This window comes from Leucopleurus acutus, assembly GCF_964270905.1.
Source record: "Leucopleurus acutus genome assembly, chromosome: 8".
NCBI lineage: Eukaryota > Metazoa > Chordata > Mammalia > Artiodactyla > Delphinidae > Leucopleurus > Leucopleurus acutus.
The window spans coordinates 84,522,431-84,540,412 of record NC_139151.1 but is presented as its reverse complement, the minus strand read 5'-3'; the positions used below and the strand labels follow the sequence as shown (position 1 = coordinate 84,540,412).

Here is a 17,982-nt window from a genome sequence, read left to right as displayed (position 1 = left end):
CCCAAAAAAAGATTGCCCTTAAATTCTCCTCGTAATCAATGCCTTAAGACAAGAAGAATTCTCCTATAATCTTTTTTTTTTAAATCAAATTCAAAAGTGGGTTCAGGGCTTCCCTGGTGGCGCAGTGGTTGAGAGTTCGCCTGCCGATGCAGGGGAAACGGGTTCGTGCCCCGGTCAGGGAGGATCCCACATGCCGCAGAGCGGCTGGGCCGTGAGCCATGGCCGCTGAGCCTGCGCATCCGGAGCCTGTGCTCCGCAATGGGAGAGGCCACAACAGTGAGAGGCCTGCGTACAGCAAAAAAAAAAAAAAAATAAGAAAAAAAAAAGTGGGTTCAGATCCTAATTTTCTATATGCTTATTGGGTTGGCTAAAATTTTTATCTTCGATTACATTTGCTTGATACCTGGAAAGCATGACACAAAAAGTTTAAAGACTGTTCTAGTACAACAGAGGAGAATTTTGCTGGAATGCATTTGATTCTAAAATAGCAGTTTTCATCCAGAGGGGATAAATAAGTAGCTTTTCAGATTGCCAAATAATGTTAAATGCTTCTTTAGTAAATACAACAACCTACACTCAAATTTGTTAAGTGAAAGCTTGTCTAAGTCTTCTGTACTTTAAACATGGCACAATATTAGGAATGTGGCATCCATATAGCTATGCCTACATGTTATATCTATAGTATCTAAAATATATGAAATGCATGATGAACTTAAACAGTGTAGACCCAAGGTAAAAAATTTAAAGTGAAGGACAAGAGACATAAATTTTATTTTAAAATCCGAAGTATAATGGTACCATAACTGCTACCCAATAATCATTTAAATATGTTTCTTTGAAATGGATTAGCACATTATGAGGTAAAGGGGTAAGAAGGTCAATACTGGGATTTTCTACAGAGATGCCAAAATGGATTAGAGGGAAAACTTTCATTTCTAAGCAGACACTATACTAAGATAAGAAACAGTGAGACAACATATTACAGAGCCTGCCTGTTATGCTGCTGCAACTGCACCTGTTAGTTCTTCAAGCGAACAAATATTTTGCTTTCTCTCACTATTAATTCTAAAACTATTGTTCTTCACATTTGATGAGTTAATGAGCCTGAAAGTATCTCCTTTTCTTTCTGTTATCCTTGTTAGGAACCACTTGCAGCTGTTAACATATGTACAGAAAGGTTACTAACCGTTTATTAATTATAAGCTACATAAAAAGATAAAAGATTTGCCTAACCTCATTGAATGTTTTAAGAATGATGCCCAATTGTATTTAGAAATGTGTCCACAAAGCCTTTTGGTACAAACAGAAGGTAGCTCTGAAAAAAAAAATTGTTATTCCAAATCTTTTTTTTTTGGCTGTGCCGCACGGCTTGCAGGATCTTAGTTCCCCTAACAAGGATCAAACTGGGGCCCCCAGCAGTGAAAGCCCAGAATCCTAACCACTGGAATGCCAGGGAATTCCCTGCTATTCCAAATCTTGATGAAATATACCACACTGTAGGTAGGTGACCCCCAAACGGATTTTGGTACACGGAAGAGATCATTAGAACCTAAGAATCTATTAGTACAGATTAAAAACTCATCTAAATGAAAATGTATTGGTCAAGATACCACTTACGTAGTAACTAATTGAAAAACAAAAAAGCATCAGTCTTGCATGCTCAAGTATTTAGAAGTAAAATGTCTATGACTTACTATTAACAGTATGTGTATGTGTAACAGACAGATAGAATAAATACACCATGTTAATACTTGTTGAATCTAGGAGAAAGGACATTATTATTCTTTGAACCTCTCTACAATAAACAGTTGAAGAAAAACAAAGAAACACAACAGCATCTTTAAGAGTGCTGACAATATGATATAGGTATTTTTATTACCAAACCAGCCATGGGTCACTGTCACAGATAACAGACCAAAGCTACCCTGGTAGAACCAAAGTGGCTAAAGAGCAGCCATGTTTTCACATCTCTCATTACCAGCCAAGCAAGTCAACAAACATACTTTTGGTGCTTTGTTAGGCACTGTGGGGAAGATTAAAATAAAAACTTTAAAAAGTTGCTCACATCCTTAAATGAAATAAAAATTTCAAATATAACCTTCAGAATCCAGAAATATTACAGCTGGAAACGATCAAGATAGTATCTATTCAGTCTGTTTTCTTTGACAAAGGCTGAAGCAAGTTAACAGACTTGTCTGGGATAGCAGAGCAAACAGCAGAAAGAGAACTAGATCCCAGGCCGACTTAGCACCAAGAGCTCTCACTTACACTATACAGCATTACCACCATGCTTCAAAGAGTCATTTCCGGTCCATTTGGAATCAATCTCCTGATTTTAAGATATAACTAGATGTCACGGCCTAGCAAGGACAAAACGCTACCGAAGGACCTAGGAAAGAGGGCTTTATGCTAGCTATTCCAGTCAAAAAGTTCACTGCCATCACCCTTTTACCACTAAGAAGTTCCTCAGTGTGAAAATTTATGGCATCTTCAAAGGTATTCTGTCACCATCTCACTTGAGGATTTGATTCTATATTTTTATCTAAATAAGGGCAATTTGATCAAAATCAATCTTCAAACAAACAAACAAACTAAGCTATGGGGAAAGAACAAGACTACAATATTTTAGGAAAGAAATCCTCTGACCAAAACTTAAAGAACTGAGCTCTCAATCACTGTAATGTCCAGCGATGACATGCAGATAAGTACTTACTTGAACATCTGGAGCAGTTATACCCAGTATAGGACAATCCATACCTTTCCAAGTTCATTAATTTCCACTAAGGTATGTTATCATGCTAGACTCTACAGGAAATACAACTGTCATATGGTCCATTTTGTTAATGATGACTACAGTGGAGCTGCAGTCAAGAAGTATCACTGGTCTAAAGACTACTGACCTGCTTAAATTAAATTCAAATGTAGCAGTAAACGTACCAAAACCCATGCAGTATATTTAATGAATAGATGCCTAAACTTATTTTAAAGTAATGCATGCCTAAATTCGAAGTGTAATTTAAATAAAAGAATACCTTGAATAGCTGGTGGACAGATAATCAGTGTCTGCTGAAAAGCATCACCACAACCAAAATGAGCAGTTCCAGCCTGCAGAGGAATCCCATGGTGCACAACTGAATGAGCAGATGTGGTTAATGCCTGAAACGACAGACGTACATGGCATTCATTATACAGAGCAGGCTTCTAATTGCTGTACACATACTTTATAAGTAGAAATCAAATGCATTTCAATAAATCGTAATTCTATGATAAAAATGGACCCAGAAATTGATCTTACTGAAGTCTACTTTTTGTAGAGTTGAGACATAGAAGGGCAGGTAGATCATACTGAAAGAATAAAAGGTGAAGGAAAAAAATGGATTTGAGTAGATATGCTCCAATTGTTACCCTGAAATATTAGAGATTTAACAGAACAGCCATAGTAAGACTTCATCAGCACTGAAACTTCTAACTGCTGACATGGAAACTTCTGCATATTTCAAAAGCAAATCAGCAATCATTTAAAAAAAAAAAAAAGAGGAGCATAAATTATCAAATACTATAAGTTCTTACCTGACTTCTTAATGTGCCAATTTTAGTAAAATTTGCTGTCAGATTAGCAGTACTGCTTGGAGCAACTGGTCTCAAGAGTGAAGTTTTATTGTGATTATTTGTGTCACATGAATTCGGATGGGACTTACAAATATCCATAATATGAAAACAGGACTTTACACTGCAAAAGAAAAATCGAAAGGTAATTGTAATATTATTTTTTTAATGTTTAGAGTAGTTTAAGATTAAAAATTATTTCCAAAAGGAAAAAAAAGTCTATGGCTTGCACTTAATCTGCATATTTCCAACAGTATTTCTACCAGGAAATCCTGTAAGATCAAATTTCAAAGCAAGCAGAAGAATATACTTATATCTGGAATATTTTCTTGAGACAGCAAAGCAATAGTGAGCACTTTTTGGTTATAATTTTATGACCCCTACTCTAAATAGTTTTTTTCTAAACTTCTAGATCTCCACATCCCTAGATTAATGGCACCATGTATGTGGTTATTACGTTATTTTCAAAGTACTTATATACAGAAATCATTAGACATTTTTAAGTACTGTGGGTGTGGAGACTAGTTGGGCTTTATAAAAACATCGATTTTAATTGTAATTCACAATAACGAATATCAGTTTGTTCCTTTACCTCCTTCATTCAATATTTTAAAAATATTAAAAGAAGCTATTTTAAGTCACTTACTTTACTCTCTTCAGCCTATAAAAAAGAGGACTGGGGTTCAAAGAATTCACAAGCTTTGCCTAAGGTAACTCTTCTAAGTCCTTCTCAATTTGGGCATATACTCTTCTCTACTAACCCATAAAAAAAACCTCCTTTCCTTCCACAACACAGAGGGGAAAGAAGGGGGACAAGAAAAGCAAATGCTGTGAAAGGAAATTGAAAATGGAGTTTGCAGGACTCAAAATTGAGGGAGGAACAACTTAACACTTCCTTTAACTATAAATATGCCTGGTTATTAAGGTAAGAATGTCATGTAAAACGACATCACTCAGTCATCCTCAGTATGCTATTTTGGAAAAAGAACATTGGAATGTGATTTAGATTTGCATTCTATTTCTACTCTGCAATTTACTGTCTATGTGAACTTGGCCAAGTTAGCTTAACCTCTTTTTACTCAGTTTACTTATATTTAATGAAGAAATTGAATCATTTTTCTAACACACTGGTTTACCACAAACAGCATTATCATTTCTCCAGAATCATTTTAAAAGATTTTAGAGTAACATACTGGTTGCTATGCGGGAAATCTAGAAGATGTTTCATATTAACAAAAGCATGGTTCAAAGTCTCTGCTGGAGTAATTCTTAAATCTGCATCAATCAGCAACATTTTTTTCAACAGACTAACAAATTCTCTTCTATCAGCTTTCTCAGCCAAAAGATCACTTCCTTCCAAATCCATCACTGTGTTCACCTGCAAAATCAAAATTTCAAGTCATCGACTAAAAATAAGCCATACAAGGTAGTATATGTTAAAGTCTCACAGTTTACAAAAAAAGCCCACAACACAGGAAAGAACAAAGAACTACAATTATTTTGAAATAAGAAAGAACAATTGGGTTTAACAAATCCTCAAAAATATTTTGAGGTACCAAAGAGCATTCAAAGCAGGAAAAAAAAATTTTTTTTAACTAAACAAATACCCACTTCTAGAGAGATGTAAGGAAAAGAAACATGTCTGTTAGAGTTTTCCTTTTTAAAGAAAATACTTGAATAATACAAATTAAGTATGTGATAAAGACAAATGCAATTTAGTCCCTGAAACCTCAGAATCAATTTTGTTTGAAAAGCTTAAAAACAGCAAGCATTCTATGTCATATAGAAAATGATTAACGTGTTTTGGCATTCTTGGCATTCAACTCCACCAACTTAAGCATAAGATTGACAAATGTGTCTGTGGTACTCACATGCACTATATCATCCAGACTGTTGAATATGTACTTTCTGGCTTCTTTAGACTTCATTCCTGTCTCAGCCTCATGTTCTTCCAGTGTCTTATCGAATATATCAGAGAAGGAAAATATCTTATTACCCACCATTTGTAAATCCTTTATTTCTTCAATTCTGGCACATTTAGCCTAATATATTGAATATTCTAAGGCAAGTAGTAGTTTCAAAAGAATAACTATCAAAAATGTAATTTTGGGACTTCCCTGGTGGCACAGCGGTTAAGAATTCACCTGCCAAGGCAGGGGACACGGGTTTGAGCCCTGGTCCGGGAGGATCCCACACGCTGCGGAGGAACTAAGCCTGTGTGCCACAACTACTGAGCCTGCGCTCTAGAGCCTGCGAGCCACAACTACTGAAGTCGATGCGCCTAGAGCCTGTGCTCCGCAACGAGAAGCCACTGCAATGAGAAGCCCACGCACCGCAACAAAGAGTGGACCCAATGCAGCCAAAAATAAATAAATAATTTTTTTTTAAATGTAAGTTTTTAGAAGTATACAAAAAATGAGAAGTTCAGGTTCAGATCAAAAAATATTACACATATGATAAAATCCTTAACAAAATAACTAAAGTGAATCATTGAAGATTTACTAATCCCAGGAATAAATTAGGTACTTGGGTTATGTAGTAAGTGGTTAGATTCAATCCCTGTCCTATAAAGCTTAATAAATGTAGAACTGGGTAGGGAAGATAAACAACACAAAATGATACACATAAAATTTTTTTAAACTATTTAAAGTGAGTTAATAATTGTGCTGCCAGGTTAGAGAATGAGCTAAGGTATTCAGAAAGGACTCTCCTCGTTAAAAGTGGGGGGTGGGGATTGTCAAAAATGAAAATTCAAAAGAAGAAAAAAATGCAAAGAAAGAGGGCTTCCCTGGTGGCGCAGTGGTTGAGAGTCCGCCTGCCGATGCAGGGGACGCAGGTTCGTGCCCCAGTCTGGGAAGATCCCACATGCCGCGGAGCGGCTGGGCCCGTGAGCCATGGCCGCTGAGCCTGCGTGTCCGGAGCCTCTGCTCCACAACGGGAGAGGCCACAACAGTGAGAGGCCCGTGTACCGCAAAAAAAAAAAAAAAAAAAAAAAAAAAAAGCAATGAAAGAAAAATAGGCACAGAGGGTATTATCTGTGAACATGAGGCATCTTAGAATATGTTTTTCTAAATATTTTTTTAATGAATTACCTTTAATCTCCAACCAGAATGAGAGATATCTGTTTCTCTGCAAAAAAATCTTGTGGATTTTGTACCCACATTTAACAACTGTTCTCCTGGTAAACCTTGAGTCTGAGAAATGTATCGAATCTGAAAAATAATTTACAAAACAGAAGAGTTATTCTTTTATTGCATTAAGATATTTATTGAACAACTATATCAGACACTAAGGTAGATGTTAGGTCAAGAATTAAATGATGTACAGTGTGTGCCCTAAGAAATCAGTCCAGTAGGGAACATACAAGTAAGCAATTATAATACAGCGTAATATATATTGATATAATACAGGTATAATAAATACATGCCTTATGGAAAAACAAAGAAGAGACACATAAAATAATTGTAGTCATATAAAGTTCCAGATGAGGTGATGCTCAAGTTGGGTCAAAAAGAACAAACAGTTTGTCAGCCCTGAAGGAATGGAAAAAAATCTGAATCATTATGATTTATGCTAAGGTTATAATATGAGTAAATATGGAAAATAAAAAGAATACATCCACACATTCAGAGACTGAAGTTCACTAAGGGAGAAATGGCAAGAGACGAAATTGATCTAGCAGGCAAAGGGCTTTATCAGTAGGTTAAGAAGTTTGGATTTTACTCTGAGAGGCAATACTGGGAAACCACTGGAGAAACTGGAGAAATCTACACAGGCAACTGACAAGTTACTTGACTTAGTGACAAGTTGATGTGGTGAATTAGGGCTGTGGGAGCACTGGAGGGGATGCATCTATGTCACTGGCATATGTGTGCTTGAGTCAGTAGAGGAGGACACAGTGTAGATGAGCTCTCTCAGGAGGACACTGAAAAGCTCCAGCCTCAGGGCCTCTGAACTTAACATCCTTCTGTTTGAACACGGTTCCCCCAGACATCTGTATGGCTAGTGTTTCACTTCCTTCAGCTCTCACCTCAAATGTTACCTTATTCATGAGGCCTTTCATGCCCCACTAATAAAGAACAAGCTCTCCCCTCTTAGTACCCCTATCTCTACTTATTCTGTTGTATTTTTCTCTACTGTGCTTTTTTATCATCCGATATTCTGGTACATTTACTTTGTATTTTCTTACCCCATTCTGCAGTAGAATGTACATTTCATGAGGGAAGAACTTTGTTTTGTTTTCTTACACGTACACCCATGACAGTGTCTGGTACATAGGTGGCCCTCAAATATCTGTTCCCCAGATCAACAACTGGGCAGCACAGGCAATAAACAGAGGCTTAACCCCTTGAAACTGTGTTTGAGAACACAGGATTCTTTTTTTAAACCTCAAATACAACTAGTCCATCCTCTCCTGCATCTTCTATTTCTTCCTCTGTATGAGATTTTGCCCTCGATCTACAAAAATGTTTAATATCTTCCAGCCTAAAAACAAACAAAAAAAAAAACCCAAAAACTCTCTTAACTATTTAAAACACTTTTCTCATTCAGTTAAAAGCATTAAAATAGTGGTCTATATTTTACTTTCCATTCTAACCTCAACACACAACAACTGGAATTTTACTATTACTCTCACGAAATGATAATGTCCTGTTATTAACTGACACATTTAATAGTCACATATTAATCCTTATCTTACTTCAACACCACTGGCTATTTTCAAGTGAATAACTTGAAAACTCTGTTCCTTTCATTTCCACATCATTCTTTTCTATTTCTCTTCCTACTTCTTGGCACTCTTTAACTGCCTTCCTCCATTTGTTATATGGCATTGCATTCTAGAGTTTTATCTGTCTTCTTTCCCTCTACAAGCCCCACATGCCCATAGTTTTATCTCTAATTCTATGTCTAAATATTTATCTCTAGCTCTGGAGCTGTAGATCCAACTGCTTACTGATACTCTGTATCTGGCAGGCCTTTAGGTACCTCAAAGTGAACATATTCTAAACTGATTTTCCTTAAACCTGTTAATCCTCATGTATTTCCCCCTTTGGAGACTACCACCAACCACCCGAATCAGAAACCTGAAATTTATGCCCAACAAGTACCTCGCCCTCATCACCCAACATCCAAAACCGTAACAATTTTACCTCATTAGTATTTTTCATAACTGTCTCTCCTCCCCATTCCTCTTTCAGGTCTTCTTCAATTCTGAGTTATACAATCTCACAAGCCTCCTAATTAGTCTACCTGCCTCCCTAATGACCCCATCCACTCACTCCCAATTCATTATTCACACTGCTAAGAACAAGAAATTGCTAACAGCCATTTTGATAAAATGAAAATCTGATTATTACTCCCCTGGATAAAATTACTTTACTGCCTACAGGATGGATTCCAAGTCTCTAAACATGGCACACAGGCCCTCCAGCTTTCTCTCTTCTGGGCTCTTTACATGCTCCTGTACTCCAGCCCCCTCTAGCACCTGCTAAACCTTGCATGGGTTAGTTTCTCTTTCCTAGATTGCTCTCTAACCCCTACTTATCAACATCCCTGTTCCTCTCCCTCCTTACTCCCCTCCCTGCCACTTCACCAAATCCACATGGCAAACTTTTACTGTTCCTTCTTCAAGACTCAATTCAAGAAATTCTCCTCTGTAAAGCTATGCCTAACCATCCAAAACAGAGGCAATTACCTTCCTCTGTGCTACCATCACACCTAGAACATAACAATTTTAATGCATTTATAACACTACATTACAATTATTTTTACACGTCAGTTTTCCCTGCTAGACTACGTGCCTCCTAACAAGAGTCTATGTTCATGCATATTTGTATCCCGAATTTTACATGAAATAACTAAAATCTCCACCTTACAAATTAGTTTCGTTACATTAAAGTGCAGTACCTCCCCCTCACCCCACATCCCCCAAGTGCCTGAGTTCCTTGTTTTACGGAAACAGAAAATGAAAAGTACTAAGAGCTTAGTACCTTGATGTTGCGTCAGAGTATCGCAGATGGTAAGAAAGGTGCTCAACAATTCAATTTCAACAAACTTACACAGGGCATTTATTATGGGTCAGATGCTAAAGCTATGCAGAACAATAAAATGTTGCCAATCTTCAAAATTTATTCAAAAAATTCAGTAGAATAAATATTTAAGCACATAATCTGCAATTAAACTAGGAAATGCCATTATAAAGAAAAAAACAAAGTGCTAAGAGAATACCATAGAGCAATTAATATACCTAAGAAGTTGAGATGGCACTGAAAAAACAAAACGGCAAATGAACCTGCCAAGTTTATTTTTGGTCGTAATGCCTGCCAGTCATTTGAAAAGAACTTGTTCCATCTGTATGCCCCTCCTGTCTCCAGTGGATGAAGGGTGGGGACCTGACCTAGAAGCAATTACTTCATAAATTTGCCTTGTGAACTCAACTAGAATTAAGCTAAGCAAATCAGATTTACAGTGTCAGAAACGCAAACTAAGAAATTCCAGATACTGTTGGAGGATGAGCTGAAGGGTTATAAGGCAGAGCTAGAGTTTGATGACCACGTTAACATAACCAGAGTTAAGAGTGAGCAGGAATTCTGAGTAGCAGGTTAGAACAGATAAAAGCACTTAAAGAGCAGCTAAGTTATACTTAAGATCGAGCACCAGAGTGAAATTCTACCAAAGCCTATTAATTTCTCTAAGTGTTGCCTTGAACCTAAAAGTACCTTCAACTCCAGACTTCACAAAATCCAGTCATTTTAAAGCTCATTCTTGGATTTTTGGATAGTCCACACAAAAATAAATGAACTTTTCCTTGAGCCAACTTGAGAAGGTCTCTTTGAAACCTGAATAGCTTGACAAAATAGAATTCTTTAAAGATTCCCACCCCCACCCCTGGAGTGAGCTCTATTCTTCTTACATAAGATATAATTTGATATTACCAAGCATAATAAAATTTGAATATAAATTCAGGCTTTCGGCTGCTCTGGATAAGATTCTACCTAAACTCTAACAAACATTTTTCAAGAACAATCAACCAAGTAAATACTGTCCATTCATCCATAAAAATATTATTTAATTTCCTAGAATGTTACTGATGTTTCCCCAGTAAATATAAGTCAAATTGAGTACATATAGCACTAATGAGACACTATACCTACAATTAAGACAGGAAGGGATCCAAGCACAGTACCAATTCACAGGGCAGCCTCCTCTACACATACACAGTAAATACATTTGTATACAAAAGGAAATAAAACGCACATATGACAAAATATATTCTCAACATGGTCAGTGCCTAGTTGTAGAATCCAAAATTCAAAGAAGAAATTGCCTTGGAAAGACTTTAAGAGATGACACAGATGATTAAAGGGCTAGAACACAAAGCCCATAATAAAGAATTTAAATAGTCTGAAAAGTTTTTCCTGGTGACTCAAATTTGGCCTTGAAGTATACTATACGTATACTGTTAAGTCTTTTTCACCTCCTTTGAAAAAAAACAATATTACAGGGTTAAATATAGGTTACACAAAAGACATATCAACAAGGGTTAAGAAAGAGATGTTACAATATATTTCACAGAAAGTCTTTATTTTTGTAAATGTTCCATGTGCACTTAAAATGTATGTATCCTGGGCTTCCCTGATGGCGCAGTGGTTGAGAGTCCGCCTGCCTATGCAGGGGACAGAGGTTCGTGCCCCGGTCCAGGAGGATCCCATGTGCCACGGAGCGGCTGGGCCCGTGAGCCATGGCCGCTGAGCCTGCGTGCCTGGAGCCTGTGCTCCGCAGCGGGAGAGGCCACAACAGTGAGAGGCCCGCATACCAAAAAAAAAAAAAAAAAAAAGTATGTATCCTGCAGTTTTGTGTGTAGTATTGGGTGTAGTGCTCTATGCCTGTATCACTAGGTCAACTTGGTTAATCATGTGTTCAAATCCTCTATATTCTTACTGATATTTTTCTATCTACTTTCTCTATCAATTACTGAAAGAAATGTGCTTTAAATCTCTAATTATGATTGTGGCTTCGTCTCTTTTTTTGGTTCTATCAATTTTAGATTTATAATATTTTGCAGCTGTTGCTAGAGATATAAAATACAGAATTTCTGTGCTTGTGTTGAATTGAATTTCCAAATTAACTGGCTGGGCTTCCACTCTTTATAAATAATGCTGATATATTTGTAATATACGAACACTCCTGTTGTTAAAAGCAATGTTATTAACAAAAGCAAAACAGAAGAAGAATATCTTGTACAACATATATTCTGAGAGATAAATATTTGTACAAAATGTTATCACGGGGGCTTCCCTGGTGGCACAGTTCGAGCCCCAGTCCGGGAAGATCCCACATGCCATGGAAAAACTAAGCCCATTTGCCACAACTACTGAGCGTGTGCTCTAGAGCCCGTGAGCCACAACTACTGAAGCCCGCGCGCCTAGAGCCTGTGCTCTGCAACAAGAGAAGCCACTGCAATGAGAGGCCTGCGCACCGCAACAAAGAGTAGCCCCCGCTCACTGCAACTAGAGAAAACCCGCACTCAGTAACAAAGACCCAACGCAGCCAAAAATAAATAAAAATTTAAAAATTTATTTTTAAAAAAAGTTATCACGGGACAAAACAATAAACTAGCATAGGCTGCTGGTTCCTTCCCTAGAACTCAAATCTGGAGACAGAATACAAATGGAGGTTGATGAATCTGAATAACTAATATACAGACTGTGAAAACCCTCTTCGAGCAATAGCAGATTGCCAGTGGTAGGGTAGAGGTGGAGTCTGGAAGAGGGTCAGTGCCAGGGAGCTAGGGCAGACTAGAGCAGGGTTCAGCTGGACTCTTAGTGTCTTGAAAGTATCATTATCCATGAAGTACTGTAGAAGTACTGTAGAAGTACTGCAGAAGTACTGTAGGTCTACTGCCAACAGCACAGCTTCTAGATTCAGACTGCCCGTGTTAGACTATTGGGCAAGCTTATTAAACTTCCCCACACCTCAACTTTCTCATCTATAAAACTTCATAGGGTTGTTGTGAACATTAAATGAGTTAAAGTGTAGACAGTTCCTGGCACCCAAAAGAACTCGATAAGTATTAATTAGTAATGTTACTACTATTGCCCACTGTACTGTCACTGTAAGGCAAAAGATAAGTTAAAAAAATAAAATAGCAACAACACCCCAATTGGGTATCCAAGTATATCATGGCAGCTGATGCCCAGAATAGGAAACAGATAACAGACAGAGGCGTGCCCTTTTACATCCTAATTAGATGATCATAATCCAGGGAGTTGAGGAAATTTTATGAAATTCAACCACATAAATAGACTAAAGTAAAAAACAACCCCAAAAAACCCCACTCGTGAATATTTTAATAGATGCACAAAAGCATTTCAGAGTCCAAACCAATTTAGGATTTAAAAAAAAAACAACTTAGGGCTTCCCTGGTGGCGCAGTGGTTGGGGGTCTGCCTGCCAATGCAGGGGACATGGGTTCAAGCCCTGGTCTGGGGGCATCCCACATGCCGCGGAGCAACTAGCCCCTTGAGCCACAATTACTGAGCCTGCGCGTCTGGAGCCTGTGCTCCGCAGCGGGAGAGGCTGCGATAGTGAGAGGCCCGCGCACCACGATGAAGAGTGGCCCCCGCTTGCCGCGACTAGAGAAAGCCCTCGCACAGAAACGAAGAGCCAACACAGCCATAAATGAATGAATGAATGAATAAATAAATAAATTTTTTTTAAAAGGGCAAAATTCCTTAAAAAAAAAAAAACCTTAAAATTAGGAATAAAGGGATAGCCCTTATCTTGAAAACAGACATTTATCAAAACCTCTACAGCAAGCATCATATTTGAAAATGAGTATGAAGTCCAAGATTGGAACCAAAAAACACATCACTCCTATTCGTTTGTATTCATATATTTTGGAAAATACCTTTTAAAACACTGAATTGATAACCGTGTGGCTATTGATGCTGTATGCTATTAACATTTTTCAATTACTGTACCCATTTGGAATTAAAGTAATATACATTCTGAAAATATTGTGAATCTGGATCAGATAACACCTCCCAGTTTAGAAAAAAAAAAGAAATCTATTACAGATTTTAGAAAAACTGAGCTTTGGTCAGGACTTTGTGTTAAATTACCATTGTAACTTTTGACAAGTCATTTCATTTTTCCGGGCCTCAGTTTTCTCCTTTATAAAATGTGAAGGGGTAGTAACTAGATAATCTGTAGGGTCCTTTTCAGTATCAACATTAGTTGTCCAACACTAGAACTGTAAAGTCCAAATCCAGAGTACAACAGCAAACTGACCTTTATATTGCCACTAGATGGTGTCCTGCTCCAGAGTACTATGCATGTCATAAATTGTGGTCCACAAAGCCAAAGGTGTATTTCTACAATTTGACAGGTACCTCAGTACTTCAGCAGCTAAGGGATTATGGGACTCTCCAACTAGATCACTAACTCTTTCAAAACTAGTAACAGTTTGGTACCTGCATCAAAGTTAATGATTGGGTAAAAAGATGAAGGAAACTAGAATGTATGGAAATTTTTATAGAAATGGTATTTTAAGAGGAATGCTCAACATGGAGGGGGAAAGTAGAGAATATTAAAAAAACACCTGGCCTAAAAGAGAAATTTTATGGGTAGAAAGTCATTGGAAGAGGATAAGATTAAAGTTAATGATAACATCTAATTTAATAATTAATATTAAATGACTTTTAGGGTCGTCTCAGCAACATTTAAGTCACTAAATTAACTACCTCTCATATCCCCTTTTATACAGAAAGCTAAATCTTAGAAATCAGGCATTTTGCTACAAGTTATGTGTGCTTTAAAATGTTCTATTTTTTTTCATGTTTGAAAGTTAAATAGTATAACATTTAAATAAAAATATAAGCCAGACAAAATATATGTAACCACTGTTAATTCTGACTAACATTTTCTACTAAAATATGAGTTGAGTATATATATATATCTCTCTCTAATAAGGGAGATGCTATGAAACTTTCAAATAATAGTGAAGAAGATAACAATTACCCAAAAAAGAATCTTGATATTAAAAACCAAGTAAATAGCAAACAACACTGTCTAGTAGCTTAGAGAGACTAATGAACACACCTGAAAACTACCATGAAAAGTGTGTAGTGAGGTGATTTGCTGGATTTTATTGAGAGTCATTTCAATAATGTTAAGCTAGACTTTTAGCACCACCAAAAACAGCTAAAAATACTAAAGAGGGTTAGGGTGACTGAGGTACTTAAGACCAGTAAAGGCTGTTGGTTCAAGACCAGTAGCTATGATGACTTTTATTCCTTGGGAGAAGCTGACATTTCAGCTGTCATCACCCAAGTGATGTCTGTCACCCAAGCAAAGCACTATTATTTAAATGGACACAGTCCAGCCCTTTATATATCTATAATATAAAAATGGTACCAAAAAAATTCTCCCAAAAGGTTTTCAGGCCTGTGGATTATACCCTTGTTTATGAAAACACTTTAAAAATCAAGTTTTGTTTTGAGTCCTGAATTTAAATTCCGTTAGATCCAAGGTTTTGCCAATTTATTCTAAAAGGAGTCTCACATGTATTGTATACCTGGGAAAATGCATTCCTGTAAGTCTATTATTTTTCTTTACATTCTACCAGTTCTACTGGGTTATCACAACAGTTCTATTACCTGGTCATACTCCAAGGCTCCTGGGTAGAGAGGCCATCCAAGGAATAATTCTGCAATCACGCATCCCAGTGACCACATGTCTATGGCTTCACAAAATGGCAACCCCAATATAATCTCTGGAGCTCTGAAATTTAAAAAAAAAAAAAAAAATCAATCAATCAATCAGCGGTTTTCTTTTAAAATTATCCAATTCACCTGATATTCTCAGAGAAGTTTGTAAAATGAGAGCGAAATCATCTACTATTTATAGTAATTCTTCATTTTCCAGAACTTGTTGAAATCTAGCCATAATCCTGAATTAAATTTCAAGGGGTGCTATGAGTACAACATTGCTATGATAAAATATCTATACTTAATCCGAGTTTTACTAACATGACAGTAAAAAAAGGAAAAGCATAGATCTTGTTTTTGAGACTACAGGAGATTAGAAATAACACACTAGAAAGAGAACTGACAAATTAAAAATACATGCACCATGACACCAACAGAACTTAAAGCCAGACACCAGAAGATAAGACCCAAACAAAACAAAACAAAACCCCAAAGGCTAACCATGGATCTAGATGTGGGTATTACTTCAGAAGATAATAATAAAAACTGGGCTAATTGTTATCCAAAACAGGTAAGACCAAGTTCAATATATTCAGCCTTAAAAGGCAGAAAAGTACAGCATACATCAAAACAGTTAAAAAAGCATTTTACCACTTGAAGAGCTTTGATTATTTGGAACATTATTTCATGAAAGATACAATTCCCCGATAAATTGTGTTGCTACTTCACATGACTTTTCCATAAGAAAATTAACATTCTAAGAGTTCTCTAAATACAAAGTCATACAATCATAGTCACCCTGCACAGTCTCAAACTTACAGAGAAGTTATAAGAACAGTACAATAAATACTTTTTCCTAACCCACTTGAGAGTAATTTGCCAAATAATGGCATGCTTCGTATTTCCTACAAACAAGAATATTCTCCTACATAATCACAATACAATCATCAAAATCAGGAAACAAATACTGATACATCTCCACCGTCTAAGCCTCGGACTGCAAGTTTGGCCAATTACACTGATAACGTCCTTTATGAAAAAGAATCCAATTCCGAACATGCACTGCATTTAGCTGTCATATCCCTTTCAGTCTTTTCCAATATCGAATAGTCCCTCAAGTCTTTCCTTGATTGCTATGACCCTGGCATAAGATATTACAGGTCAGTTATTTGTTGAATGTCCCTCAGTATGGGTCTGTCTGATGTTTTCTTGTAATTAGATGAAGGTTATAGATCTTTGGGAGAACTGTTTAAAAAGTGATGGCGTTTTTTTCTCATTATATGCTATCAGGTGGTACAAAATTTTGATTTGCTCCACTACTGATAATATTCACTCTGACTACTTAACATGGTATCTGCTAGATTTCTCCACTATCAAGTTTCTCCTTTTCCCTCTGTAATGAAGCATTTTGTGGAGTTTCAATTTGAGACTGTACAAATAATCCAATTTCAATTTATTCATGTATTTACCTATGTAAGTATAATGGATTCCTATTTTATTCGATGGGTTATAATCCATTACTATAATTACTTATTTTGATGCTCTAATTTTCCCAGACTTGACCAGTCGGAACTCCCTCAATGAGCTATGGGTCCTCGTTACTATTGGGATGGCACTGTTCCCAGGATCTCTCAGTGTATATTTTATACAGTTTAAAAAAATAAGCCTTCTGCTAACTTTTTTTAACTGAGAGTGCTGATTGTCACTATCTCCTAATGTGGTGGTTCTCAATCTTGGCTGCACATTACAATCCCTTTGTCCTGGCCACACCCCATACCAATTAAATCAGAAACTCTGGGGATGGGAGGTGGGCATTAGTAGTTTTTAAAGCTCCCCAGGTGATTCCAATACATGGCCAAAGTGAAGAACCAAAGCACTAGACTCAATGGGAAAACTATTCCATCTCCTCCCTACAGCTCTTCTGATCAGAATAAGTTCAAAGGATAATAAACAAATTGTTTTCTACCATAGATTTGGGATCTGTCCAGTGACTCTCTACTCCTAAACACCTCTGCTATAATTAATACTTAAGATTCAGTAGGCTCTTAATGCACAAGTACTTGTGAAAAACAAGTAAGTGTCATGGGGAGATATTATGAGGCATAAAAGAACCTTAAAACATAGTTATAAAAGTTCTTCATTCTTTTGACAAAATACTCAGCAAGTGTGTAGATGTACACACGAGTTACATTCAGCTATAAGCAAATGCTAAACTATATTGTAAAAAGAGAAAAAAATAGGTTACACTAAATTATCAATCTTATATATTCACAATATAGAGAGATATTATCCTTTTTTGTTCACTATTTTATATGCAGAACGTAGCAGAGAATATGCACTCAGTAAACATTTCTCGGATAAGTCATGCCAACACAGGTTGATTCACACAAAGGAAAGAAAGCATCAGTGTGAAATGTGGGTTTGAACTAGCCTCAAAGAACAGAAGTCTAGGCAGAAAGAAAGAGAAATGGACACAAGAGTTTATAAAGGGTATATACTAATCTGTACTTTAAAAGGTTCAAAGCAAAAGGCAGCCTGTTTCAAAAATATGGAGTAAATGAGATTCACTAGTGATACTTAATCATGTACTACTTTGAATCCTGAAGACTTATTAATAAGACTGAGCTATAGCTGTGTATAAGAGCATTATGATTATTTTGAAATAA

The 17,982-nt window shown here is 36.7% G+C and overlaps 1 protein-coding gene across 3 annotated transcripts in view; it reads right to left on the bottom strand.

The window, feature by feature from the left end:
• HIPK3 (homeodomain interacting protein kinase 3) overlaps positions 1-17,982 on the bottom strand; it is a 96,612-nt gene that overhangs the window by 10,802 nt on the left and 67,828 nt on the right. For all 3 annotated transcript variants that reach the window (XM_082844002.1, XM_082844004.1, XM_082844003.1), the window contains exons 3-8: positions 15,266-15,389; positions 6,699-6,818; positions 5,478-5,564; positions 4,800-4,984; positions 3,571-3,730; positions 3,033-3,156 (exon numbers count right to left, since the gene is read on the bottom strand). In XM_082844002.1, coding sequence (XP_082700128.1) covers positions 3,033-3,156; positions 3,571-3,730; positions 4,800-4,984; positions 5,478-5,564; positions 6,699-6,818; positions 15,266-15,389 — 800 coding nt within the window. The remainder of the gene's footprint in view (positions 1-3,032; positions 3,157-3,570; positions 3,731-4,799; positions 4,985-5,477; positions 5,565-6,698; positions 6,819-15,265; positions 15,390-17,982) is intronic.